Source organism: Lynx canadensis, chromosome E3 (genome assembly GCF_007474595.2).
Source record: "Lynx canadensis isolate LIC74 chromosome E3, mLynCan4.pri.v2, whole genome shotgun sequence".
NCBI lineage: Eukaryota > Metazoa > Chordata > Mammalia > Carnivora > Felidae > Lynx > Lynx canadensis.
Window position 1 is genome coordinate 1,628,402 of NC_044318.1, and position 23,107 is coordinate 1,651,508.

Here is a 23,107-nt window from a genome sequence, read left to right on the forward strand (position 1 = left end):
CGTTTCCTCCGTGCTTCCCTGGTGTCCTCTGTGTCCCAGGATCCCTTCCAGGCCCCGTGTCCTTAGGCCCCCCAGGCTGGGACAGTTTGTCTGACTCCAGGCTCCTGTGACATTTCCTGCCTCCGTCCTAGAATTTCTCCAAGGAGCCTCGTGGTCCTGTTGGAGAGCACTGTGGAAACCCGCACCTGGGCCCTGGGCGTGCTGGCAGAACAAGGCCCCGCACGCGGACTCACTGGTGCCCGGACGTGTATCCGGAGATGTCTCGACGCGCACCCGACGTCTGTGTCCGTATGAAGCTAAACGTGACTTGTGCTCAACCCTTCGCCACGAGGCTCATTCTGGCCTCCTCCCCTCGCTTATGTCACCTCCTCCCAACACTGAAGCCCCGGCTCCCAAAACCTGCACCTTCACTCTGTGCAGCTGAGTGGCGGCGCGGGACGCTTGCCCTGTGCCCTGTGCGGGGAGCTCTGTGGACGGCAGTGCGGTCCTGTGTCTGGTCCCTCAGCCCCCAGTATCAACACCACCACCACCACTACCCGAAGGGCCGGGGTCAGCACCGCCTCTCCGAGGGCTGGTTCACACATTTCTACCATACTTAGGTGACTGTCACATTCCGTACTCTATCCTGTGATCCCCTGAAAGATTTTTAAAACTGACGCACATTAAGACTCATTTTCTGCTGTAAAGTGCTATAGGCTCTGACAACCGTGGTGCCTTGTATTCACCACAGAAAAACATTTTTAATGTTTATTTTTGAGAGAGAGACAGATTGGAAGTGGGGGAGGGTGAGAGAGAGAGGGAGACACAGAATCCGAAGCAGGCTCCAGGCTCTGAGCTGTCGGCACAGAGCCCGACGTGGGACTCAAACCCACAGACCGTGAGATCATGACCGGAGCCGAAGGCGGATGCTTAACCGACTGAACCACCCAGGTGCCCCTACCACGTAGAAAATTTTACTGCCTAAAAACTCCCCTGGGCTCTGCCTGCTCAACCCTCGTCCCATATGTGCCCTCCCCCACTACGCAAGTATTAAGAATTTAAGCCAAGGGGTCCCTGGGTGGCTCATCTGGTTGAGGGTCTGACTCTTGATTTCTGCTCAGGTCATGATCCCAGGGTTGTGGGATCAAGCCCTGCATCAGGCTCTGCGCTGAGCATAGAGCCTGCCTGGGACTCTCACTCTCTGTCTGCCCCTGTCCCCTGCTCACGTGAATGTGTGCTGTCTCTCTCGCTCTCTCTCTCTCAAAAACAAAAACAACAAAAAAGGAATGGAAAGAGATCCTTCTTTTTTCCAAACACTGCACCAAGGTAAAGCAAAGCTCTAGCTGCCACGGGTGTTGTTTAGGCGTTAGCAATATTGCCTTCACTCCACGCTCACCGGACAGCAGCACAAACCCAAGAATAGAATGGGCCCAAAACAAATTTTCAAAGCCAAGACACAGAGCATTTCAAAAAATTCAGCGGTACGTTAACGTTGAAATGACTCTTGTCCATTTCTGCCCACCACACTGTCTCCTGGTTAGTTTTTATAAAGTGTGCGGACATACCTCACTTTACTGCCCGTCCCACACACTGTGTTTTTTACAAACGGAAGGTCTGCGGCAACCCCGTGGTCAAAAAGTCAGTCGGTGCCGTTTTGCCAACATCATTTGCTCACTTTGTGTCTTCAGGTTCCATTCTGGTAATTCTTGCCTTATCTCAAACCTTTTCATCGTTGGCATATTTGTTACGGTGACCTGTGCTCACAGGTGCTGAACGTTCAGGTGACGGTCGGCGGTTTTTAGCAACAAACCGCTTTCTTATTTAAGGCACGAACATTTTTTTTTGACATAATGCTACTGCACACTTGACTAGAGAACAGACCTATCTTTTACATGTACCGAGAAAATAAAAAATTAATCTGACTCGCTTTATTGAGAAATTCACTCTATTGCAATGGCCTCAATCTGAACCCGCAATATCTCCCGATATACATCTATACTTTTATTTGGACAGAGACCGTACCTTCGGGAAAGATCAAAGCTTTTAAAGTGAGCCAAGTCTGTCCCCACAACCAGGAAATCTCCACAGACGTCAAGGAAGCATGGGCTCCCCTCTGCCTCTGGGAACAGTAGGAGCTGTTTCACGGTCCCCTGAGGAAAAGGAAAGGAGAATGATTAAGGGAAGCAGCGTGCACGTAGCATCTTACTTTTGGTACTGAACATTACTCACAGGTAATCGTGTTTGCACTAAGCAGGCTCTCAGGTAAGACGCGCAGAACCTAGCAGATTCTAACACTACACAGGGAAGGCTCAGGGGTGTGTGGTGTTCACGGCTGCCAAAACCCGTGGAATTTCCAGTGAAAAGGGCCACAGAGGTGTCTCCGCTCACGTTAACGAAGGTGACTTTGGGTCTCTGCCCAGGGGCGGGGTGGCTGCCGGGAGGACCCGCCACGGGTCAGAGGGCTCCAGCGAGGCCTCCATAACCGCCCAGGACTGCGATCGCAGGCCTCCGGGCAGGGAGGGGTGGGGGGAGTGGCGCCCGGCGAGGACTCGAGGACTCGGGAGCTCTGCGCCCTCCCCGGACGTGCCCTGTGCGTCTCTTCATCCGGCTGCTGCCTCGTGTCCTTTATCGCATCCTCCACACACCGCTAAGCGCAAGTACGTGGTTCCCTGGCCTCTGGGAGCCGCTCTAACCGGCTGCAAGAGCCCGAGGAGGACCCTCCACTCTGTGGCCTGTGGCGGGAGCACGGGTGGGGGTGGGGGTGCGGGACGGAGGCCGTGACCCGTGGGACCTGGCGCGTCTCTGGGTGCATGGTGTCAGAACCGAGTTGACTTCTGCCACCCCGTGCACGAGGACTACTTAGTGTTCGCTGGTGGGGAACCCTGTTCCTCCGGGAACCTGCAAGGCTTCCCACGTTGCTGCCTGTCACCTAACTGCCACCACCCCCAAGCACTGCTTGGCCCCTTCCCCGGCTGTGGCCTCAGTTCCCAGCTGCCTGGCTCCAGGTCCTCAGACCGCACCGTGGCCCCGCCCACCTGACCTCACTGCGGGCAGTTCCCCCCCCACCACGCCGCTCACACACAAAACCCATCTTCCAGCAGAAAGTAACAAAACTAAAGCCGGAATGCTTGTCCCCATCCCTCCGGGCTTCACACCCCCCGCGGGCTTCGGGTGAGGGCCTTTAGTCAGGCCAGCCGGTACTCCTGCCTCCTCTCCCACTGCTTCCGCCCCCACCAGCCCCTTCTTCGGAAGCTCGGGCCCCCGAAATCGAGGTGCCCTCACCGACACCAAACAGCAGAAAGCACCGGGGGCGAGTGGAGCGCCACCTCCCGGCCCGGAAAGGAGTCCCCCTAGAGAAGTGGACGGTGCATGGCAGCCGGCGTCGTCTCAAAGAGGCAACGACGACCGCGGTGTGCGTGTGTACGTCCTCAAGAGTGGGGAGCACGGTGTGCAGAGACGCCCCCAGGCTTTCCAAACCCGAGAGCTACTGCACGTTGATTACGAGTTTCCACAGGGACATATGCCTTTTAGTTAGAAAATTCACACCCGGCTACAGCCTGTCTGTTGTTGGAGGACCCTAAGGCCGTCAGCGGGCTTGTCAGTCGTCTCCATGTTTCACAGGCCTTTCACCCTTTTTCCCAGCAGGCCACGCTCCCGTTCCCAGTGTGCCTTTCACCCTTCCCCAGCAGGCCACGCTCCCGTTCCCAGTATGCCTTTCATCCTTTCTCAGCATGTTGACCACCCTGTGAAAATCAACACGAGGAGAAGACTCCCAGTGACTCCAGGCTGTTGAGCAAACAGGTGCCGGTGCCCACAGAGCCCACTGGGCTCCCCGAAGTGTGCCACCCACCTTGGGGTTGGAGGGTAGGTTTGCTCCTGGATTTTGAGCCTTGCTCTGTGTTTTGAGCTCTCTGGGCTTACTTGAGATGTTTTAAGGCTTTGTCCTTTTTGAGAGTTGTTTGGCCTTTGGTCCAACTTCTTTTTGCAACTGTTTAGGTCTTTTTTTTTTTTTTTTTTTTTTTTTTTTTTTTTTTTTTTTTTAGAAAAAAAGCTCGTAAGATATAGGATCCTAGGCACCAAAATGCTCTTGAGGTCATGCCATGCCCCTCCTTTCTGGGATCCTGACTGGACCCACGTTTAAAAACTATGCCCCCTCCTAATGGGATTTCTAACCAAATGGACAGACTTAACGAAAAATAATTTCTAACTTCAAAAGCCATTATGGGGAACGTTTGATCTTCCTCAAATTGTTTTGCTCAAAATTAAATCACAAAGCTCCAACTCGAAAAAATCAAAAACAACCTCGAAACACACAAGCCTGAACGGGGTGCCCACCTTAATCGGTGCCTTGACACTTGCAGACGTTTTCAGGATTCTCAGTTTGCCTCTTTACAAAAATACCATTTCTGAATTAACTGAGGCAGACAAACAACTGAAATAAGTCAAAATGGCCTCTGAGGACTCTTATTTCCTCTCCCCCGGTGGTCCTTATCCCCAGGCTGACAGCCACCTTGTGCTTGGGCCCCAGCTCTGGGGCCACTTTCTCTTCCTCACTCTGCACCTGCCCCCACTCCCACACAGTGCTGCTGCCTCACTCCAATCCTTTTGTCAAACTTCCCTTTTCCTCTGAGTCTCCCTCCACTCCTGAACTATTCACACCTGCCTCCTTAAAGTTAAGGCTTCCGAAGATCCAAATAAACCTTGAATTTTTTATGTTCCGTGGCCCAAGGATGAATCGTGAGCCTTAGGTGCAGTTTCCTAAAGTGACTGGGACCTGCCCCGCCATAGGTTTGTTGAATAATTTAACATTTATTCGAACTTACCAACCTGGTTTCTTATTTTTATCATTTAGTGCATGAGCCCAGGCCAAATACTGGATGAACCTAGCCCGATGGGAACATTCCGAAAGGGATTTAGAAAAACTAAACTCTGTGATTTTGCAAGGTGCTAGAACACTCACTGGAAATCACCAAGCAATTACAGTAGCTCTTCCCAAGCCTGTTGATTGGAATAAAATTCATATTTGCAAAAAGAGAACATAAAAAGGGCTGATGAACCTGTTCATTAACTATCACAATTGACTTCAGGGGCGCCTGGGCAGCTCAGGCGGTTAAGCATCCAACTTTGACTCAGTTCGTGATCTGACAGTTCATGAGTTCAATCCCCACATTGGGCTCTGTGCTGACAGCTCAGAGCCTGGAGCCTGCTTCCGATGCTGTGTCTCCTTCTCTCTCTGCCCCTCCCCCGCTCATGCTCTGTCTCTCTGTCAAAAATAAACATTAAAAAATTTTTTTTAAAACTATTATAATTGACTTCAGATCGCTTTCAAAGAAAATACTGGTCTTCTTTAAAAAAATGTTTTTAAGTGTTTATTTATTTTAAGAGAGAGAAGAGAGGGAATCCCAGGCAGACTCCATGCGGTCAGCACAGAGCCCGATGCGGGGCTTGAACTCACGAAACCATGAGATCATGGCCAGAGCCGAGGTCAAGAGTCGGACGCTTAACCTACTGAGCCACCACGCAGGTGCCCCTCTGGTCTTTAGATGTCGAGCCCACCTGGGTCGCATTTAACTGTTTATTTCACAGACTGAACCCGGGTCTTAGTTACAACCAGGATGGAATGGGAAATGACATCCACTCCACATGGAGTTATCTGGCAAACCAGCCAGGGTGCATCCTGGATGAATCGCCTAAAAGAAAAACTGCTAAAATTCTTAATTTTCAACTGTGGCAAACGAAGGCCTCTAGACAGAACCAAATACGCCTGTTTTCTGGTATTACTGCAAAGGGCCGGGACACTGGAAAAGACTGTTATTACTTACGGGCTGAAGCACACCAGGCACCTTCAGCCTTCCGGCCAGCCTTTCCAGGCCCTCCTAATTGCCAGTAATGGGGCTCCAAAGAGGTACAGGGGCTCTTCCCAATGTTCCCTCTTAACTGGTTCAAACTACTCTCCAAATTGGGAATGACCCTCTGTCCTTACTGACACCGGGGCCACACTCCCGTTCAACCTCACTGCTGTGAAGCTGCCCCGGCCTTAGAATACTGGAATACCAAAACAGTTCAAATAGTGGGTGGTTCCAATAGAGCCCAACAGTTTCCTGTCCCTGAGCCCCTTTCCTTTTGTCTAGGTCCTGTGAGAGACACACACCCTTTCTCCTTACTTCCTCTGACTAGTCATCTGTTGGGTCAAGCTTTCTCAGGAAAGTATCAGGCTAGAATTTTTTTTCTCCCAAAAGGGGGAATTAACTCTCAATTTGACAGCAGTACTCAAAGTAAAAGACCCTTTGGCGTCTTTTATTAGCTCCTTCTCTGATGGCACCGGGGCCGAGTCTGGGGACACTGGTTACTTGTCCCTATTGGAGGAGCTACTATCCCCTTTATAAGCAAAATCCTCAACCGACATTGGCGGAATCCATACTGCATGTGCCATCAAGATTCAAACAGATTCCTCACAACCTGTCCCCGGAACAGGACCCTCAAATATAGATGTCCTTCAAGGCACGAGACCTATGATGACTTATGAGGCTCAGGGCCTTGTTATCCCCTGGACGAGACCCTGTAACAGCCCCGTTTTACCTATGAGAAAAACCAGTGGCTGAGCGTGTCGGTCTGTTGAGCTGGAAACAATAAATGAGTTGCCCCTGGGCACCCCCTTGTTCCCAACCCTCCTATGCCAACATCCATTGCAACCAAAAGTTTCACCGCAATTGATGTGTGCGTTTTTAGTATTCTAGTTGACGAGGATAGCCAGCAATGCCCCAGTGTTTCTCAGAGTGTCCTTCCTCCTTTTCGCAAACCTTTAAAGCGGATTTGGATGCAGTTTTCTGGAGACTCTGGGCTGTTACAGCATGTAGAGGATTTGCTTTGCTTCTGCTTCTCCTCGTGGGAAACAGCGTTCACCTGTTAAAACTTCTGGCCTTAAAGACACAAAGTCTCCAGGGCGCCTGGGTGGCTCAGGTGGCTAAATGTCCGACTGTTGATTCCAGCTCAGGTCACGATCTCGCCGATCATAAATCAAGCCCCGCGTCGGGCTCTGCGCGGACAACACAGAGCCTGCTTGGGATTCTCCCGCTCTGACCCTCCCCTGCTCACACACAGCCTCTCTCTCTCCTCTCTCAAAATTAATAAACTTAAAAAAAAAAACAGAGACAAAGTCTCCAAAGAAAGGTTGCAGTTTGCTCAAACTCAGGCTCGACGCTTTGGGCATCCGATCTCAGAACGAGGACTCCACCTGGACGCACATGAAACCCCTCATGACTGCTTGACGCGGACAGATCACCTTGCCCATCACAAGTGACAGGAAACTCGTCCAACCAACGCGCACTTTCATGGTTTTGCGGAGGGAAGCGGCGGGCACCGTGCCAGTTCTGCTACAGCAACTCCCGTGGCAGCCATCGAGGCGGCTGCTTTACCGCCTGCTGCTTCAGCCCAACAGGCTGCCACAGGCCCGTCCCGGAGCTCGGACCTCAGCCGGGGTAAAACCGCACACATTTACGCCAACACTCGGTGTGCCTTCGGGGCCGCCCGGGATCTGGAGACGTTCCGGGAGCTACAAGATTTCCTTAGCTCCAATGGGGATGAAATTTCAGATGGCTCCTACGTCTGAAATGTATTAGAAGCCTCACTTTGGCCAGCAGCTCTGACTGTCGTTAAGGGCATTCAAGACTTGGCTCCCTGGAGGCCAAAGGAAACCACTAGGCTGCTATTTCCACCAACAGTGCCGCTGTCAGGGAGGCCGGTAGCTAGACCTCAGTCATTTTCCAAAGGGATGTTCTTCCAAATGACGATCTGGAACAACTGACCAGAGATGCCCAACGATTGGCCCCAGAAGAGAAAGACAATGTTGGAAACATTGGTAATTGTCGGTTTGATAAAAGTTCGACCAAGTAACACCCCGGCCCCGCCAGAAATTCCAAAGTCCCACTTGTTACCACCAGACACGTATTAAACCACTGGTTTACTCACAAAATGATAAGGTTCATGAACAAACGTGGAGAAGTATTAAGAGAAGTGCCACGAGAAGTGCCCGCCTCGCTCGCCCTGCCTGTCAAACGTATAATCTGGAGAAGGCTGCTCGTTTCATAAAACATGCTCGTCTCATGGACGTAGTATGTTTTGGTCGCGGTCCGTATCTTTTCTCACTGGGCCGAAGTTTTCCTCACACACAGGCCCCTGCCATTTCTGTGGCTAAAATTCTGTCAGAAAACATTACCCCTATGGAACCGCTCTCCAGCTATGCAGTGACCAGGGGACCCATTTCCCAGGCGGGCGCTGCGGTGAGTCTGTCCTGTCTGGCTGGTTGTGCAGCGTCGTCACCGTGGGTGAGTCACATTCACCTAACGGCACCGCTAAGACTCAGTTGGCAAAATGCGTAGAGGCCCTCCAACCATCGTGGCCTAAAGCACTGTGGCTGGTCCTGTATCTGAGATCCCCCGCCGTGGGGACTCCTAGGCTCTCACCCTGTGAGGTCGTCACAGGGTGTCAGTGCACTTGGCCCCTGCCACCTCTGACTCACAGCTGATAACAGGAGATGCACTTCAATGTTGTAAAGGCCTAAATGCTTCCATTAAAAAGAACCATGCTTTGACAGAGCGATCTTTTCACCGTGCGCTCCTGGGAGACGGTGACCTTAGATCAGCCTTGCCACCTGGAGGCTGTCAGAAAAGAAGCCTCCAGAAAGACTTTCTTCCCCACTGGAAAGGTTCTTATCAGCCATGGGTAACCAGCCTTTGTGCTGCCGAACTACAGGAAATAGACTCTGGATTCATGTGATGCATCTAAACGAAGCAGTGAACCCCGAGTGGCCCTGCGTGCCGTCCGGTGACCTGAGAGCACAGATTTCCTGGAACTGAGGCGGACGAGACCGCTTTGCCAAGACGTGCAGCCCAGGCCCGTGCTCCTTCTCCTCGCCGCTGCAGCTGCTGTCTTTCATGACAGGGACGCTTTCGTCTGCATTTCCCACACCCTCGAGAAAGGGCAAACCTCTTCGTTTATGGCCTTTCGCTGAAGCCTCGTCATGATCCAATGACACATGAATCTTTCATTTTCACAAATGTTTTCTGAAGAGCGAGAAGGTTCAGAATTTGCAGAAGTCTTTCCTTCGTCGAAACTATTACCCAGATTCACGGTGTCTGAATTTACAAGTGTACGTGTTGTATCGGTGAGAACACCTCTGGTTCCACACAGCGCGTTTGAGATGACAGTACTGATTTAAGACGTCTTTGAAGTTTTGCCGTTTTGCAAGAAGTTCATCTATTGCTTTCTTTCTCTGCTTGCACTGTATCCGCCCAGATGCACAGCTCATTCTTTCAGGGTGCCCCTGCGGGCCCGCTGTGCTGCCCTCGTGGCTGTCGTCGAGGGAGATTTCAGGAGGAAGACACGGCCTCAGTTTGCTTCCGCAGGGAGAACCCTTCCCCCTACGTCAGAGTAAGTGCTGGTAAGTATTTCAGTCGGCTCCCTTCACACCTGGTCCTGGCTCGTCATATGATTTGGCCTTATCGTGTTACTTCCTCTTTTGTATGTTATCTTAAGGTCTGTATTTTGTTACTTCTTCAAACTTTTTTTTTTTTTAATTTTTTTTTTCAACGTTTATTTATTTTTGGGACAGAGAGAGACAGAGCATGAACGGGGGAGGGGCAGAGAGAGAGGGAGACACAGAATCGGAAACAGGCTCCGGGCTCCGAGCCATCAGCCCAGAGCCCGACGCGGGGCTCGAACTCACGGACCGCGAGATCGTGACCTGGCTGAAGTCGGACGCTTAACCGACTGCGCCACCCAGGCGCCCCACTTCTTCAAACTTTTAAAACACGACGTACCCAACAAGGAGATGATCTCCAAGGCTTATGGCACTGGAACCGTACAAACTTTAGGCTTGTGTACCTTCAGGCTGCCTTTCTCCGCCTCCTGACCTTCTGTGTTACTGAAACGTGGCCCTAAGTGGTTTGCAGCAAGCTATGCACTTGACCTGTGATGTGGGACAGGACAACCAGGCAAGGTCCTTCCTGGCACGGAGGAACAGGACCACTAAATATGGAAAACGTGACTTGATCAGTGATGCTTTCAAAGAAAGATCTTGATCAAAAAGGGGAAATGTGAGAATAAAGGGAAACCTCGTTTAGAAAATGGAGTCGGGGGACGCCTGGGTGGCTCAGTTAGTTGAGCATCGTACTTCGGCTCAGGTCGTGATCTCACGGTTTGAGAGTTCAAGCCCCACATCGGGCTCTGTGCTGACAGCTCACAGCCTGAAGCCTGCCTCAGATTCTGTATCTTCCTCTCTCTCTCAAAAATAAATGTTAGAAAAAAAAAGTCAGGAGGCCGGCAGGGGGCGCTCTCAGCCCCACCTGCCAGGTCGGTTGCAGACTCCACAGGAAGAGACCAATCGTGCAAGTGGATACGCAGCTGGCCCTTGGACAACAGGGCTCTGAGCCGCGCTGTCCACTTACACACTGACCTGCACATTTCTTTGTAAATATGGTACAGACTAAAGATATTTTCCTTGTGATTTTCTTCTCTTTTCCCTAGCTTGCTTTATTGTCAAAATACAGTATGTAACACAGATAATTGCTTCTTGGCCTTTCGGCTAAGATCAAGTGTAGTACAACACGTATTACAAAATATGCGTTAACCAACTGTGCTACTGGTAAGGCTTCCGGGCACCAGAGTTTTGGGGAGTCTAGTTACATGTGGATTTTGACTGCTTGGGGGCTTGGCCCCCTTGCCTATAAGTTGTTCAAGCGTAGACTGCTACCCCAGCAGGAGGGAGGTCCCCTCCCACAACAGCCCAGCCCCCAGCTCACCCCAGGGGACGTTTTGTCTACAACAGCCTCCCCGCACCCGCAGAAGAGCCTCCTCTCCCGGTTCCGCAGACTTGCTGTGGTTTTGCTGTAACTTGCTCATCCCGGATGCAATTCTCTGCTACTCCCCGATGAGCCTAGTTCTGCTGGCTGTCCACCCCCCAACCCTACAGCGGGGCCCGCGGGCCACCTGTGCTCACATAGCTGCGCCATTCATGGGCTGTTAACATGGCCCCTCCTGGCCTCAACAGGTGTCCCCAACCAATGCCAGCGGCAGCGGGCTCTGGCCTCCTTCCCTGCAGCTCTCTCTCTGCCTCCCCTCCCACCTCAAACAGGTTGAGGACCTCACGGAGGAGGTGGGGCGGGGGGCGGCATCCCCACGTGAGGCTCTACTCCAGGGCCTCCCCGAGGGGCACTTCCCACCCGCCCTGAGCCCCACCAGGAAGAACTTGGAAATCTGCGGCACGCAGGGTGAGCAGTGGATGACACGGCGCAGGCGAACTGCAGCCCACAGAAACCGAACACGGATCCCAGCAAAGGACTCAGAGACAGACGACGCAGTCCCACTAAGAGCTGAGACCGGGGCCGTGAAAGTTTTCCCGACCTCGACACAACGCTGCTGCGTGTCCCGGGCTGAGTGGTGGCCCCTAAATCTGTCCACCTGGAACTTGTGACCGTGACCTTATTTTGGAAAAAAGGTCTTTGCAGATGGAATTAAGGATCTCAAGAGAAGACTGCTCTGGATTAGGCTGGCCCTAAATCCGAGGACGAGCGTCCTTCTAAGACACAGAGAACAAGACACAGACACAAGAGGGCCAAGTGAACACAGAGGCGGAGACGGAGCGATGCATCCGCACAGCAAGGCACGCCGGGGCCGCCAGAAGCAGGGGATGCGTGGGATGGACGCTCCCTCAGAACCTCAGAAGGAGCCAGCCCTGCCCACCCCTGGGTTGCGGAAAGTAAATTTCTATTGCCTTAAGCCGCTCGATTTATGGTGCTTTGGGATGGCAGGCTCAGGAAACTAACGCACCCGGTCAGCCCCGGGCTCCTGCGCGTGTCTGGGGTACGGACACAACGTGCAGGGCAGGGCCTGTCCAGAGCCTTCAGGATGGACATTAACTGCGGCAGACGTTTCCTCCCACTTCCAGCCCGCGGCCTCGGGGTCCAGCGACCCAGTCCTTATCACTGTGCGGGGCCGTTGCCCCGCCCCCCGATATCACAAATCCCGGCAGTCACCGGTGGAGCAGCCAGCCTGGGGTCCGGTTTACCACCAAGCACCGGGCCGGGGGACTACGGTCTGGCCGCGTGCAGTCCGTAGGTGGCTGTGGCTGGACTGACAGATGGCCGTTTACACCGTTCTAGTTGCTTTACCATCAAACCCTCTCGCTCCAGAGCGATGACTTACCTGCCAGGTTCGAACTTGAACTCGGTTTGGCTCCACGGTGTAAACGTTTTCCTCGTGCATGGCTAACACTGGAGATTCACACAGGAAGGTTCCTAGGACGAGAGATGAACAGGATACGACGGCAGCCCACCTTTGCACACGTGCTCACACTTCAGCTCCTCACGCACGTTTCCTTCTCGCCCCGGCCCTCACCACAGCGCAGTGAGGGGTGCGTTCTTGCGGGAAAGTGAGGCCCGAGGCACGGGGACGGCGCGTGCAGGCCCGGGGCTGGTGCGGGGCTGCGGCACTAGGGACCCCGCCCTGCCCCACTCACTAGCCGTCTCCTCTCTCCTCCAACTAGTAGCTGGTGCGGCTGTTCAAGCAGGTGTCCGTCCACTCTAGGTGGACCTTTGGAGGCCACCAGCCCTAGTCTCTGGGTCTAGACCGGTTCTTATCTAGTCAGGGAGGTGATGACACACACGAGACAGAAAATACGTCAGCACCTGCCGTGCTGTCTTCCCGTGAGGCAAGAAGTTCATCCCTGCCCTGAGGGGGTCTGCCCTGGAAGAGAGGACGTTAAGTGAGGCCAGAACACGAGGCAGGGCAGGAAAAGTCTTCTAGGAAAATTTAGGCAATGAAGTGTTAGAGGAGAAAAGGAGGGAGGGGTTGGGAAGCGGGGACAGCCTCCTCTGGGGTGAGGGAGCAACACCCCCAGGGACGTGAGAGCGGCTCAGACAAGCCCACAGGGAGAGCCTCCCAGAGCACGCGATGACTGGACCCGTGGGGTCAGCACGGGTGGACATGACAACCGTATAGGAGAGCCGGCCGAGAAGCGCATCCCGAGGTTCGTTCGGGTATGCTGGACACGACCCCCAGAGCTGTCAGGTCCTCATCCCTGGAGCCGTGAATGTGAGGATAAGGGCAAAGCTGGAGGGTTGTGAGATGGGGAGATTGTCCCGGATGACTCAGGTGGGCCCTAAAGGCAACCACAAGCGTCCCCGTAAGTGGGAGCCGATTTGCAACAGGAACGAGGTGACGGTGCGGGTAGGCCCTGGAACGGTGGGGCCCAAGCCAAGGATGGCCAGCAGCCGCCAAACGCTGGAAGAAGCGAGGGACAGACTCCCCAAGTGCTCAGGGGGTAGCGCGGCCTGTCGGCACCTCGATTTGGCCCCGGGGAAAGTGAGTCTGGACTCCTGACCTCTACGGCTGTGAGAGAGAAAATTTCTGCCTAGGTTGCGGTCACTGTCACAGCAGCCCCAGGACACTCCCGCAGGCCTGTGCTGAAGAGTGAGGGAAAGGCGCCCGTGAGAAGGAGGCGGAGGCTGACAGAGCGTCTCTGACAGCCCATCTCACGTTTCCAGACACAGGCTGGCTTTGGTCAAGGTGCCACGGGGCTCCTGCTCTGAGCGGGTCGGGAACCAGTTCAGAAGCCGGGTTATCGTAGCAACCCCCTTCCCCAGAAAGCACTGCGGCTGTTCACTGTCCCGGCGCCCAGGAGGGCTTCCGGGCCACCCCCGCTGGCTTCGGTAGGGTGCCGCCCATCAGTGAAGGGCCGGAGCCCTGGGCCAGGGCCCACACCATGGGCACCAGCACCCCTGTTAGATGGCGAGAAGATAAAAGCAGGGTGCTGTGAGCCCCCCGTGGGGGGACAAGGCTCTCACCTGCATTCCGTAACGTGGCTCCAGAAGGCTCGAAGATCGCCACCTGTTTTCCGTTCCAGACAGCAACAGCATCCTATAGAGAGTCACGGAGATCATAAAGCAACCTGCCACCGGCACCCTTACCGCCCCGAGTGACCCAGACAGCTGGCCAGGTCCTTTGTCCACACCGAAGAGCCCGGCCGAGCCCAGCGTTCCCCGCACGGTCACCTTGGTGGCGAACACCCCGCGGATGTGCATGTCTGTGCGCAGGCTGTGCGTCACGCCCGTGGACAGGAAGGACACGCTGAGCAGGCTTGGGGAGGTCTGCACCACGGCCACTTGCTGGTGGAAGTGTGAGCACATGGCCTGCTCGCTGAGGATCACCACGGAGCTGATGCTGTTGACCGCCAGCAGGCTCTTCCGCGAGCCCCACTGGGTTCCGCGCCACAGACGAGACGAGAGTGGGGCAAAGAGGAGGGAGGCGCGGTCAGGACAGCGGCACACGCGCGGAGCGTCGACAGTTTTCCCGGCACTACCTCCCCTCGTTATGGAAACCGATTTACAGATTTTTATGCGTAAAGTACGCGCTGTACGGAAAACCGTAAAACGCGGACGCTCGAGGTGTGACGCGACAGGGAGACACTGGCGTGGCTGTCCCGTCTCCGGTCTGTTCTGACCCGTTAATTGTCAATTTAGGGATGTTTAGTCTTTGTAAACGGACAGCAGGCTGACACAGTGTATTAAATCGCGTGGCTCTCCTCCGGTGACACGAACTCCTGCTTTGATAACTTCACATCACCCTCCAAATCTACCTCAGTCTGGCTTTGGCTGCGCTATCCCGTTCCACGGCTACGTTTACCCATTCGCGACCAGCGTGCACTGTTTTAATTGCTGTAGTTTTGAGATATGTTCTGGTCGGGGATACGGAAATGTTCTGATTCTGTACGTGTTTTCCTCAGCCATGTGCCATGTGCTCTCCCAGAGGAGTTAACTTTGTTGAATTCCTCCGGAAGGGAAAAAAAAAAGGTCATGATTTGCACAGACGTACACGTAACGGGTAAGTTTACTTGGGAAGAAATGACACTTTTATGAGATCGAGGCTTCTCTTTAAGGAATGTCTCAGCGCTTACTTGGTTTCTCTTTAAGTTCTTCAGGAAAATTAGCAGGGCTCTTCCTATCTCTTCAAATCTGAGAAAGTCGTACGTTCTCTGCCGACCTGATAATAATCTATGCTCTTTGCAGCCATTCGTTTCGGCCTCGGTAAGATATTTAACTCCCTACTTCACCGAGAAGCGACTTTTACCTCCGGCTGTGCCACAAGGGTCTAAGGGTAGCCCCCAAAGTGCCATATGGCGCCCCTGACCACTTAGCACGTGTGTCCTCCTGTCCTGACCCGGCTGCGCTCAGGTAGATCTGGTCTCAGAGGACCGCACACCGCAGGTCTGAGGACCAGGTCTGAGGCAGCAGGTCAGGAGCCCTGAGGCGGGGGTGGGCACAACTCGAGGAAAGTGTGAGGCAACGGCCACCTAACGCTCTGGAAGTTGGGCAAGAGGCAAATGAAGAAGGCCTCAGGAAAGTCCGCTGGACCCGGCAGGAACAGCAGCGTCTGTGGCGCCCTCCCTCCCCACCCCCACCCCCCCCGGGCAGGTGTGGCCGGGAGGTCGGCTCCCTGTCTCATCGCGGCCACAGCATCTCCCAGGTGGCGTTTCTCACTCCCCCGGCTCCACGTTGTGAGGGTGGGGTCCCTGCGGCTCACGGGGTGCCCGAGAATGCCGGGCCCCCGCGCCCACACCCCGGCTCGCTCATGGTGCGTGGGCTCCACTCTGGGAGAGGCGGCCTGAGGAGACCACAGGCCGCGGAGCCCGGCTCCCTGCTCGCGGGGCAGGCAAGGTATCACTGCACGGAAGTGGCCACCGTCCCCATTCTGAGCCCTGGAGGGGGGACTCAGACTTTCTTCCCCCAGGAGGAGAGACAGCCCATGGGAACAGAGCTCCGAAGCGCTCCCCAGAGGAGGTGACCTCGCTGGAAACAGAACGTGGGCAAGTCCGAGCCTCAGGGTGCTCTCGGAGAGAGCAGGGGTTTGGGTGTGAGCATCGGGAGGAGGCTGGGAGCTTCACGAGAGCTACAAGCTCCCCACAAGCCAGACCGATGCCCAGAGGGAATGGGGGACAGACACGCCTAGAGCGGCCTTACTGGGTCACAACGAAGTACCGACCCTGAGCTCAAAGACCACACCTGCCCAAATCGGATGGGACTGGACCGTGGGGCAATCGATGCCCAGAGCCACTGGCCAGCAGCTGAGGGCGGCTGAGACACGAAGTTCGGCAGATCAGGGAGAGGACGGTCAGAGAGCCTCACGGTCCCTGCTGCGCCAGGGGACAGAGACGTCACTGCGGTGGTCCAGCCACCAAACAAATAAACAAGCGGCAGCAAGAAACCCTAGAGGCGGGGGGGGGCGGCTAGAGGAACGGTTTGCAACCAAAAATCGAGAGCCACGTAAAACAGGAGGGTATGACAGACACCCTGGAAAGTAAAAGCAAACAGAAACTGCCAGAAGGCCCAGACGTCACGTTTAACAGGCCTTCACAGCAGCCACTACAAACATATTCAAACAATACAGGTAACGGCACCTAGAGAAGCGAAAGAAGGTGTGACACTGCATCTCCCCAGATACGGGCCATCGACAGGGAGACAATTCATAATAAAAGAGCAGAAAAGGCATACGCCCAAGAGAAATGAAATCATATGTCCACACAGAAACTTGTACATAAACGTTCATGGCCACGTGAGTCACAACAAATCCAGACGTGGAAACAACCCATGTGTCCATCGATGGAACGGACGGAAGGAGAACGGAAACGAAACGTGGTCCATGCCCGCACTGGGCGCCCCTCAGCTGTGGGAAGGGATGAACCACCCACATGCACCATAACGGGCACGGACGGGGGACACGTGACGCTCGGTGACAGAGACCGGACACGGAAAGCGGCGGATTGTACGGTTCCGTCTCTACGACACGCCAAGTGCGGGCAAACCCAGAGACAGAAAGCGCGCGCGTGTGCGCACAGAGGCCAGGGGATGGGGGGTTGGAGGGGGAGGAGTGCACACTCCGAATACACTGAAAGGAAAACCAGGGTGTTACCCATCTCGACAAAGCTGCTGTCAGCGTAGAGAGAGGTGACGGAGAGAGGGTGGGTGGACGGAGAACACGGGTACCGAGGACTACACACCCACAGTCCCGTATCCACAGTTCCGAAACCCCAAAGGCCTTCAGAGTCATTCTGTTGTTTTTATAGGGCCCTAGGCTGAAGAACTGGCAGGTTCAAAGCCAATCACGTCCTCCGCCGTCACAGGGCGGAGAGAGTGCCCAGCGCCCCGGTGCCGCGTACCTTGATATGTGTGATGTTGCCTTCGAGCTCAGCGGGGGTCTGAACGGCCCACCCGTCCTTGCCCTCGGCCGCTCGGCCGCTCTGCGGGCCCGGCAGTTTTCTCCACATGGCAACTCGCCCCTTATCGGTGCCCGCTGCCAGGAGACCTGCGGGTAAAAACGAAGCTCTCTGAGGTGAAAGGGTTAAAGGCAGGGGCAAAGGCTCTCAAACATCCGAACCAGCCCTCTGCCCGGTGAGCTCCGGCACCGGCCCCGCCCTCACCCGCGTGCGCCGGGGGTGCTGGCGCTGCTCCTCTGAATTTTCCACGAGAGCAGGGGCCTGTGTGCCCGTTCGGTGCTGCTTCTGGGGCTAGCCTGGCACCCAGTGCCCGGCAGGCGCAAAATAAACGATGGCCTGGCTCGTCGCCCGTTTTCCTGTCCTCCGTGTGTATACACGCGTGCACACGTGCGTACAGGCACATGCATGCGTATCGTTACTTTCCCACGCTTTTCCTCGCGGTTTCAGGAGGGAACACAGGTCACCTGCCTGTACCCACGGTGGCCACACTGTCGAGCAAACCCGCCGACCTTCACGTGCTGTCATTTTCCCGCTCCCCAGTGACTTTGCTCAGGCGATTGACAGTTACAACCCATCTACCGCTCTCTGAGTCGCCACCAGCCGTTTTGCAGCCCACAGAGCGAGGACTGAGGCCGCCTCTCTCTCTCCGGCACCCGACAAGGCTCACCTTTGACTTTACAGTAAGAAACACAGTTTATATTCTCTCCTTTCTCGAAACCAAACTTCTCTTCTGGACTCAGCACGTAATTCTCTCCTCCTTCCAAATCCCAGAATCTACAATGAAAGGCAGATGGCGCCATTCAGGGGACCACGTCGCGCCCTTCCCCGCCTCCCAGGGTCTTGCTCCATGTGCACAGCGATCGGGAAGCAGACGGAGCCCAGGGGACTTCGACACGAAAGGCCCGCCGTCATTATGCTTAGATCTATTTGATGCCTTGTTCATATTCAAAGGGAGCAGGGTTCGTGACACACCAGGTCACAACGAGAACGAAGGGACCCCAACCACAGGCATTAACATGGGAGAAACCCAAGTATCACATGGAGCAGAGGCAGGTAGATAAGCCAAGATGTGATTCCACATACGCCAGGCTCGAGAAAACCACGCGTCGGAATCGGGACGGGCCTGCCCGGTGAGGGCCGAGAGGGGACGCCTGGGTCGGTGCTGTGCTCTACTCTCTGCCCTCAGAGCTGGTTGTATGGATGTGACTCCAAAGGGACTGACCCTCGATGGCGGTGCCTGCCGAGCATCCGGGCTCTTACCTGAGGATGGGCTCCCCTACGGCGGTCACGAGCACACTGTCCTCGATCAACGCGATGTCTGCCCGGTGACCCGTCTTCCCACTCAACTTGACCTGATGACGAGAAACAACCTGAAGGAAGCACGTTGCTCTTTGGAGCCCAGAGCGTCCAGTGTGCAGTGGCCTGGTGGGGATGTGCCAGCCGGGTGGGCGGAGACACATGGAAAGGCGACGCCCACTCAGCCACCGACTCTCTGTGGTATGTTAAATGGCTAACGACTGTGGCTTCCACGCATGGCGCATGGTGAGCGCGTTTCTAGAGCAACTACCGAGGCGAGCCCCGTTCAGACATGACCACACGCTCTCGGGCAGGTGTCGTGACCCCGTTCTGCCCGGGCCCCCCGGCCAGTGAGAGGCTCACGGGGATCTGGACCCGGGTCCACATGACTCAGGACCCTATTTTCCACTGCTGTGCCAGGGGCACTAAGTAATTGTGTAAACACCTATTCACAAGAAATCAATCAGCTCGGTAACCTACAGGATCATCGTCAGGAGAATTTCAGAATTCTCTCAGGAACGTGGACTCAGCTGGTACAAACCAGGGGACCGGCCAGAGGCAGGGTGGACCAGCCCTCGCTGAGCGGCAGGCCGAGAGCGGTGGCCAACATGGGGCTGAGACACCTGCTCCAGGCCTCGCTGGATCTCGGCAGCCCCACAGCTGGACGTGTGCTGCCCAGGAGGGCGACTGACACGCCTTGGGGCAAAACAGGGCGCGTGCAGGGGAGGGGGGGCAGCGGCGGCTGTGACGGAGGGAAGTGAGGGCCCCATCTGCACAAGGGTGGGAAGCAGGACGTTGTCCCCCATCCCGTTCCCACCGTGAAGGTCAACTGAGCTGCTGCTGCGGGGTGAGCAGTTGTCCCTAGTCAGAGCCGGGTGTCCAGGCTGCGAGCTGGCCGCCCTCTCCCGCCCCCGCCCGTCGGCGGATTCCCGCAAAGCTCCTGGGAACGGAGTCACCTTCGTGACGGTCCTGGACGGCGGTGCTCAGGTCGGGTGAAGCCCGGCCCGGCCGCCCTGCTGCCCGCCTACCTTCATCACTTCCTCCGCTTCGCCCTCGGGCCTCACCACGAACAGGGACAGCAGCAGGCTCCGCGTGACCACCACCAGGGCCTCCCTCCTCTCCAGGTAGAAGAGCGCCTGCACCGAGCTGTCCGTGGACGCTGCCTCGGTGGTCTTGCCTTTCTCGTCCACATAGTGCACCGTCCCTAAGGGCAAAGGGGTCAGTCCAGGTGGGGGGCACTCGCCGGCGGTCCCTGTAGCTACTTAGGTGCGTTTGCAAAGCATAAACACGTCCATCATAAAACTTTATAAACCAAACACTGAAAAGCCGTCTGCACATAGACTCCCCGGCCATGTCTGAAATAAGCTTCACTTCTCAGCCCTGCCCACCTGCCGGGTGGCCTCGAAACTCTCTGTTCCCCCTGCTGTGCTGACATTAGGTGCACATCCCTCACCCAGACGCCGAGACCTGGAGCCACGGCCCTCCCGCAGCCGCACGCGTTCTCCCGACACAGAGGCCCTCCCTCCCCTGCTCTGCCCGGCCTGCCGGCCCCTCCTCAGCCTTCTGAGTCGGTGGGGAGCCTCCGGTGAGTGCCCGCCAAGCAGCCCCGTCTGCTGCCCTCAGGAGCCTCCTCACCCTCCCCGTCTGCTCTCATCTGCTTCCAAGGATAACGTGACTTCCCGTTCAACCTTACAAGTTCAAGGTTGTGCCGAGGCCCGCGGTCAGCACGACGTCACCGTGCCGGCACCGCCTCAGCGAGCATCTGTGGCAGGCTTGGTGACACCCACACGTGTTCACTCAGCTGACGTGTCCCGCGAGCTCGCAGGCAGGGGTCTGACTGCACAGGGTGACCCTCCCGAGGCCCACAGCTCCTGTGGGAGGGGCAGGCCTGACACTTCCAGAGCCAGGCTTGTCCCCACCGCGCACCCCTGCCCACTGGGCCTTCTTCCCACATCATCTCCTCGACTCCCTGCTAAGGGGGCCTTGGCGCTGGCCTCTTCCTCCCGGCACCGCCCACGGCTCTGTACCACGCCTGGCCCTCTGGACCTCCTCCAAGTCCCCTCCATCAGCCGTCTCTTTTTACCTCCAGAAACAAGTGGTATCTCTACCCTAACAAGGGCAAAGCCCAGCCCTGGCAGCTGCCCTCTGCTCTCTTCTTCCCGTCAAGGCTGAGCTGCGCGGCGGCCCGCCCTGTGGAAGCCGTTGTGAGCCCCCCTTCCCTGCTCTCACTCCTGCGGCATGCACACTCGTGTCTCCCATGACTGTAACCCTTCTTCTTTGCCCGCACCCCATACCGCACTCATCTGCTGCCGTGGGTGCCCGTGTCCCTGCTCACACTGAGGAGTCAGGACCCAGACAGACGGTGCCCCCGCCCGTCCTGTCCTGTCACACTCCCTCCCCAGAGCTCAGGTCAGGGCGCTTCCGGGCCACACAGACTGGACAACAAGAGGGCAGCACCGTCCCCCTGCCCGGAGCTGCACACGGGAGCAGCTGGGGCGGGGTGAGGTACCAACGGGGCCTCGTCCTGAGAACCCTCCGAACACAAGCCGAGCCCGTCCGCCTCCATCAGGACCAGGTGAGGCCCTTCTCTGAACGCTGGGTCAGTGATGGCCAAGAGTCGCTGACACGTCACTCTAAGGCTGGCACACACACAGGCTACTGCTTTTTTATGCAGAGACATCACCTCTTTGTTCACAGTCCCTACCAGACGCCCCTAAACGCTTCAATGTCCTAGAATCCCCACCTAAGATTCTCACCATCCATCAGGCTGACAAAGAACGACAGTCCCTCTTGAGAGCCCATTTTCAGGAGACTCCCAAAGCCGCTTTTCCTCCAGTTAAACATGTCCAGGGCTCGCTCATCGCCACTCACAGCCGCCTTCGCCAGCTGAACGAGGTCCCTTTGGAAGGCAGACACGACAGGAAGTCAGATTCCCAGAGGTTCCTTACAGGAAGGCGTGGTCACTGCAGATGTGCCCGCGGCCCGCCCCGCACCAGCCCCGCGCTCTTACTCACTCGCCAGGAGGGGGAAGCCGGAAGATGCAGTGGGTTAGGTGTTTTCCGTAGTCGTGCTTCAGCAGAGGAGGCCCTTGTACCCGACCCCTTTGGTCCAACCTCCACAAGAGCAGGACGCCAAGCTGGAAAACCCAACACCGTGTGAAGGAGACACGATCTTACGGTGACCGGTGGGAGGGTTACGCGGTGCGAGAGAATAAAGGCCGATTCCTTTTACGACAAGTCACAAAACTGTTATGCGTGCGCCGTGAACGTGGGAGGAACAGGAGCCTTCCGTGCGCCCTCTGCCACCCTCACTCCCCCAGATAACACCTGCCACACAGCCAGCTTTCAAAACTCAATTTTTGAATAGACTCAGATTTACCAAAAGCAGTAGAGATCATTCAGAGAAGTCCTGTTCTCCACCCCTCACTTCTCCCGTGAGCAGACCTTACTTAGCATAGTGCGTTTCCCAGATTTAACAAGCCGACACTGACGTACTGTATTGACTAGAGTCGTGCTTTATTCACACTTACTTTCTCCCTGGGTCCCCCCCCCACCAGGAGCCACAGGACATCTGGGCGTCACGTCCCCTTAGGCTCCTCTGGGCCGGGACAGTGTCTCTGACCCCCCCAGCTTGCAGGACTGGTCAGGGATGATGTGGGGCGTCCCTCCGTCAGGACCCGTCTGACGCTCTTCTCGCGACTGGGCTGGGTTGTAGGTTCGGGGAGAAGGCCACGGAGACCGCGCGCCCTTCTCGTCACGTCACGTCACACGGGTGATCGGTGCCACTGACGAGCCTCATCTGTGCCACTGCTGACCCTCTCCGCCCAGTGAGGTCCCTTGGATGACCCCGTCCACGGTGAAGTCTTTGCTTCTCCCCCCTCTCCGTCCCGTACTATTTGGAACGAAGTCACCCGCTTGAGTGTGGACCATCTACATAATCGCTTGGGTTCTTCAGGACGAGAGATTTGTCTCTTCTCCACCACTCACTAATTACTACATCACGGGTTCATACCCCTGTTTATGTCACAGACGGTGACTTTCCGCTTTGGGTTACAATCCAGCACCACTTGGTTCACTTTCGAGCTCCAGCTTCGGCCACCGGGAGGTCTTTCGTTAGCTCCTGCGTCCCTCCGACCCAGCCCGGACCGCGGGATCTGCGAGCACTTCCCTTACTTGCTGGCTCTCCGGATCCTCTGGGCTCAGGGCCCGGCCCCAGTCCTGGGATCAGCCATTTTCCCAGGAAACCACCACCTGGGGACAGGCGTACTACGTGTGCAATTTTTAAGTCATCGAGCTCTCAAGCTTAGGGCGCTCACGAGCGCGAGAGGTCGGGTGGGGAGACGGTGCCATCGGGCCCGGGCCAGGAGGCCTCCGTGGCTGCGGAGGCATGCTGAGCTTTGCCAAACGGCACCACTTCCATAGAATCCGTCAGCAAGGAGGCCCACGCAGCTGTCAGGACACATCTCCCGCTCGAGGAGGCTGCCACACACTCTTCTTCCCATCCTTTGTTCTCTCAGCGTGCCCCCGATCGTCCCTCAGGCCCGAGAGCACTATATCATCGTAAACG

General features: G+C 56.0%; 1 protein-coding gene across 3 annotated transcripts in view; it reads right to left on the reverse strand.

Moving 5' to 3' along the window:
• The window catches only part of IFT140 (intraflagellar transport 140), a 75,448-nt gene that overhangs the window by 43,638 nt on the left and 8,703 nt on the right, over nt 1–23,107 (reverse strand). For all 3 annotated transcript variants that reach the window (XM_030301613.1, XM_030301614.1, XM_030301615.1), the window contains exons 5-14: nt 21,556–21,677; nt 21,298–21,440; nt 19,570–19,745; nt 18,506–18,597; nt 17,913–18,019; nt 17,189–17,334; nt 14,028–14,231; nt 13,821–13,893; nt 12,181–12,272; nt 2,002–2,129 (exon numbers count right to left, since the gene is read on the reverse strand). In XM_030301613.1, coding sequence (XP_030157473.1) covers nt 2,002–2,129; nt 12,181–12,272; nt 13,821–13,893; nt 14,028–14,231; nt 17,189–17,334; nt 17,913–18,019; nt 18,506–18,597; nt 19,570–19,745; nt 21,298–21,440; nt 21,556–21,677 — 1,283 coding nt within the window. The remainder of the gene's footprint in view (nt 1–2,001; nt 2,130–12,180; nt 12,273–13,820; nt 13,894–14,027; nt 14,232–17,188; nt 17,335–17,912; nt 18,020–18,505; nt 18,598–19,569; nt 19,746–21,297; nt 21,441–21,555; nt 21,678–23,107) is intronic.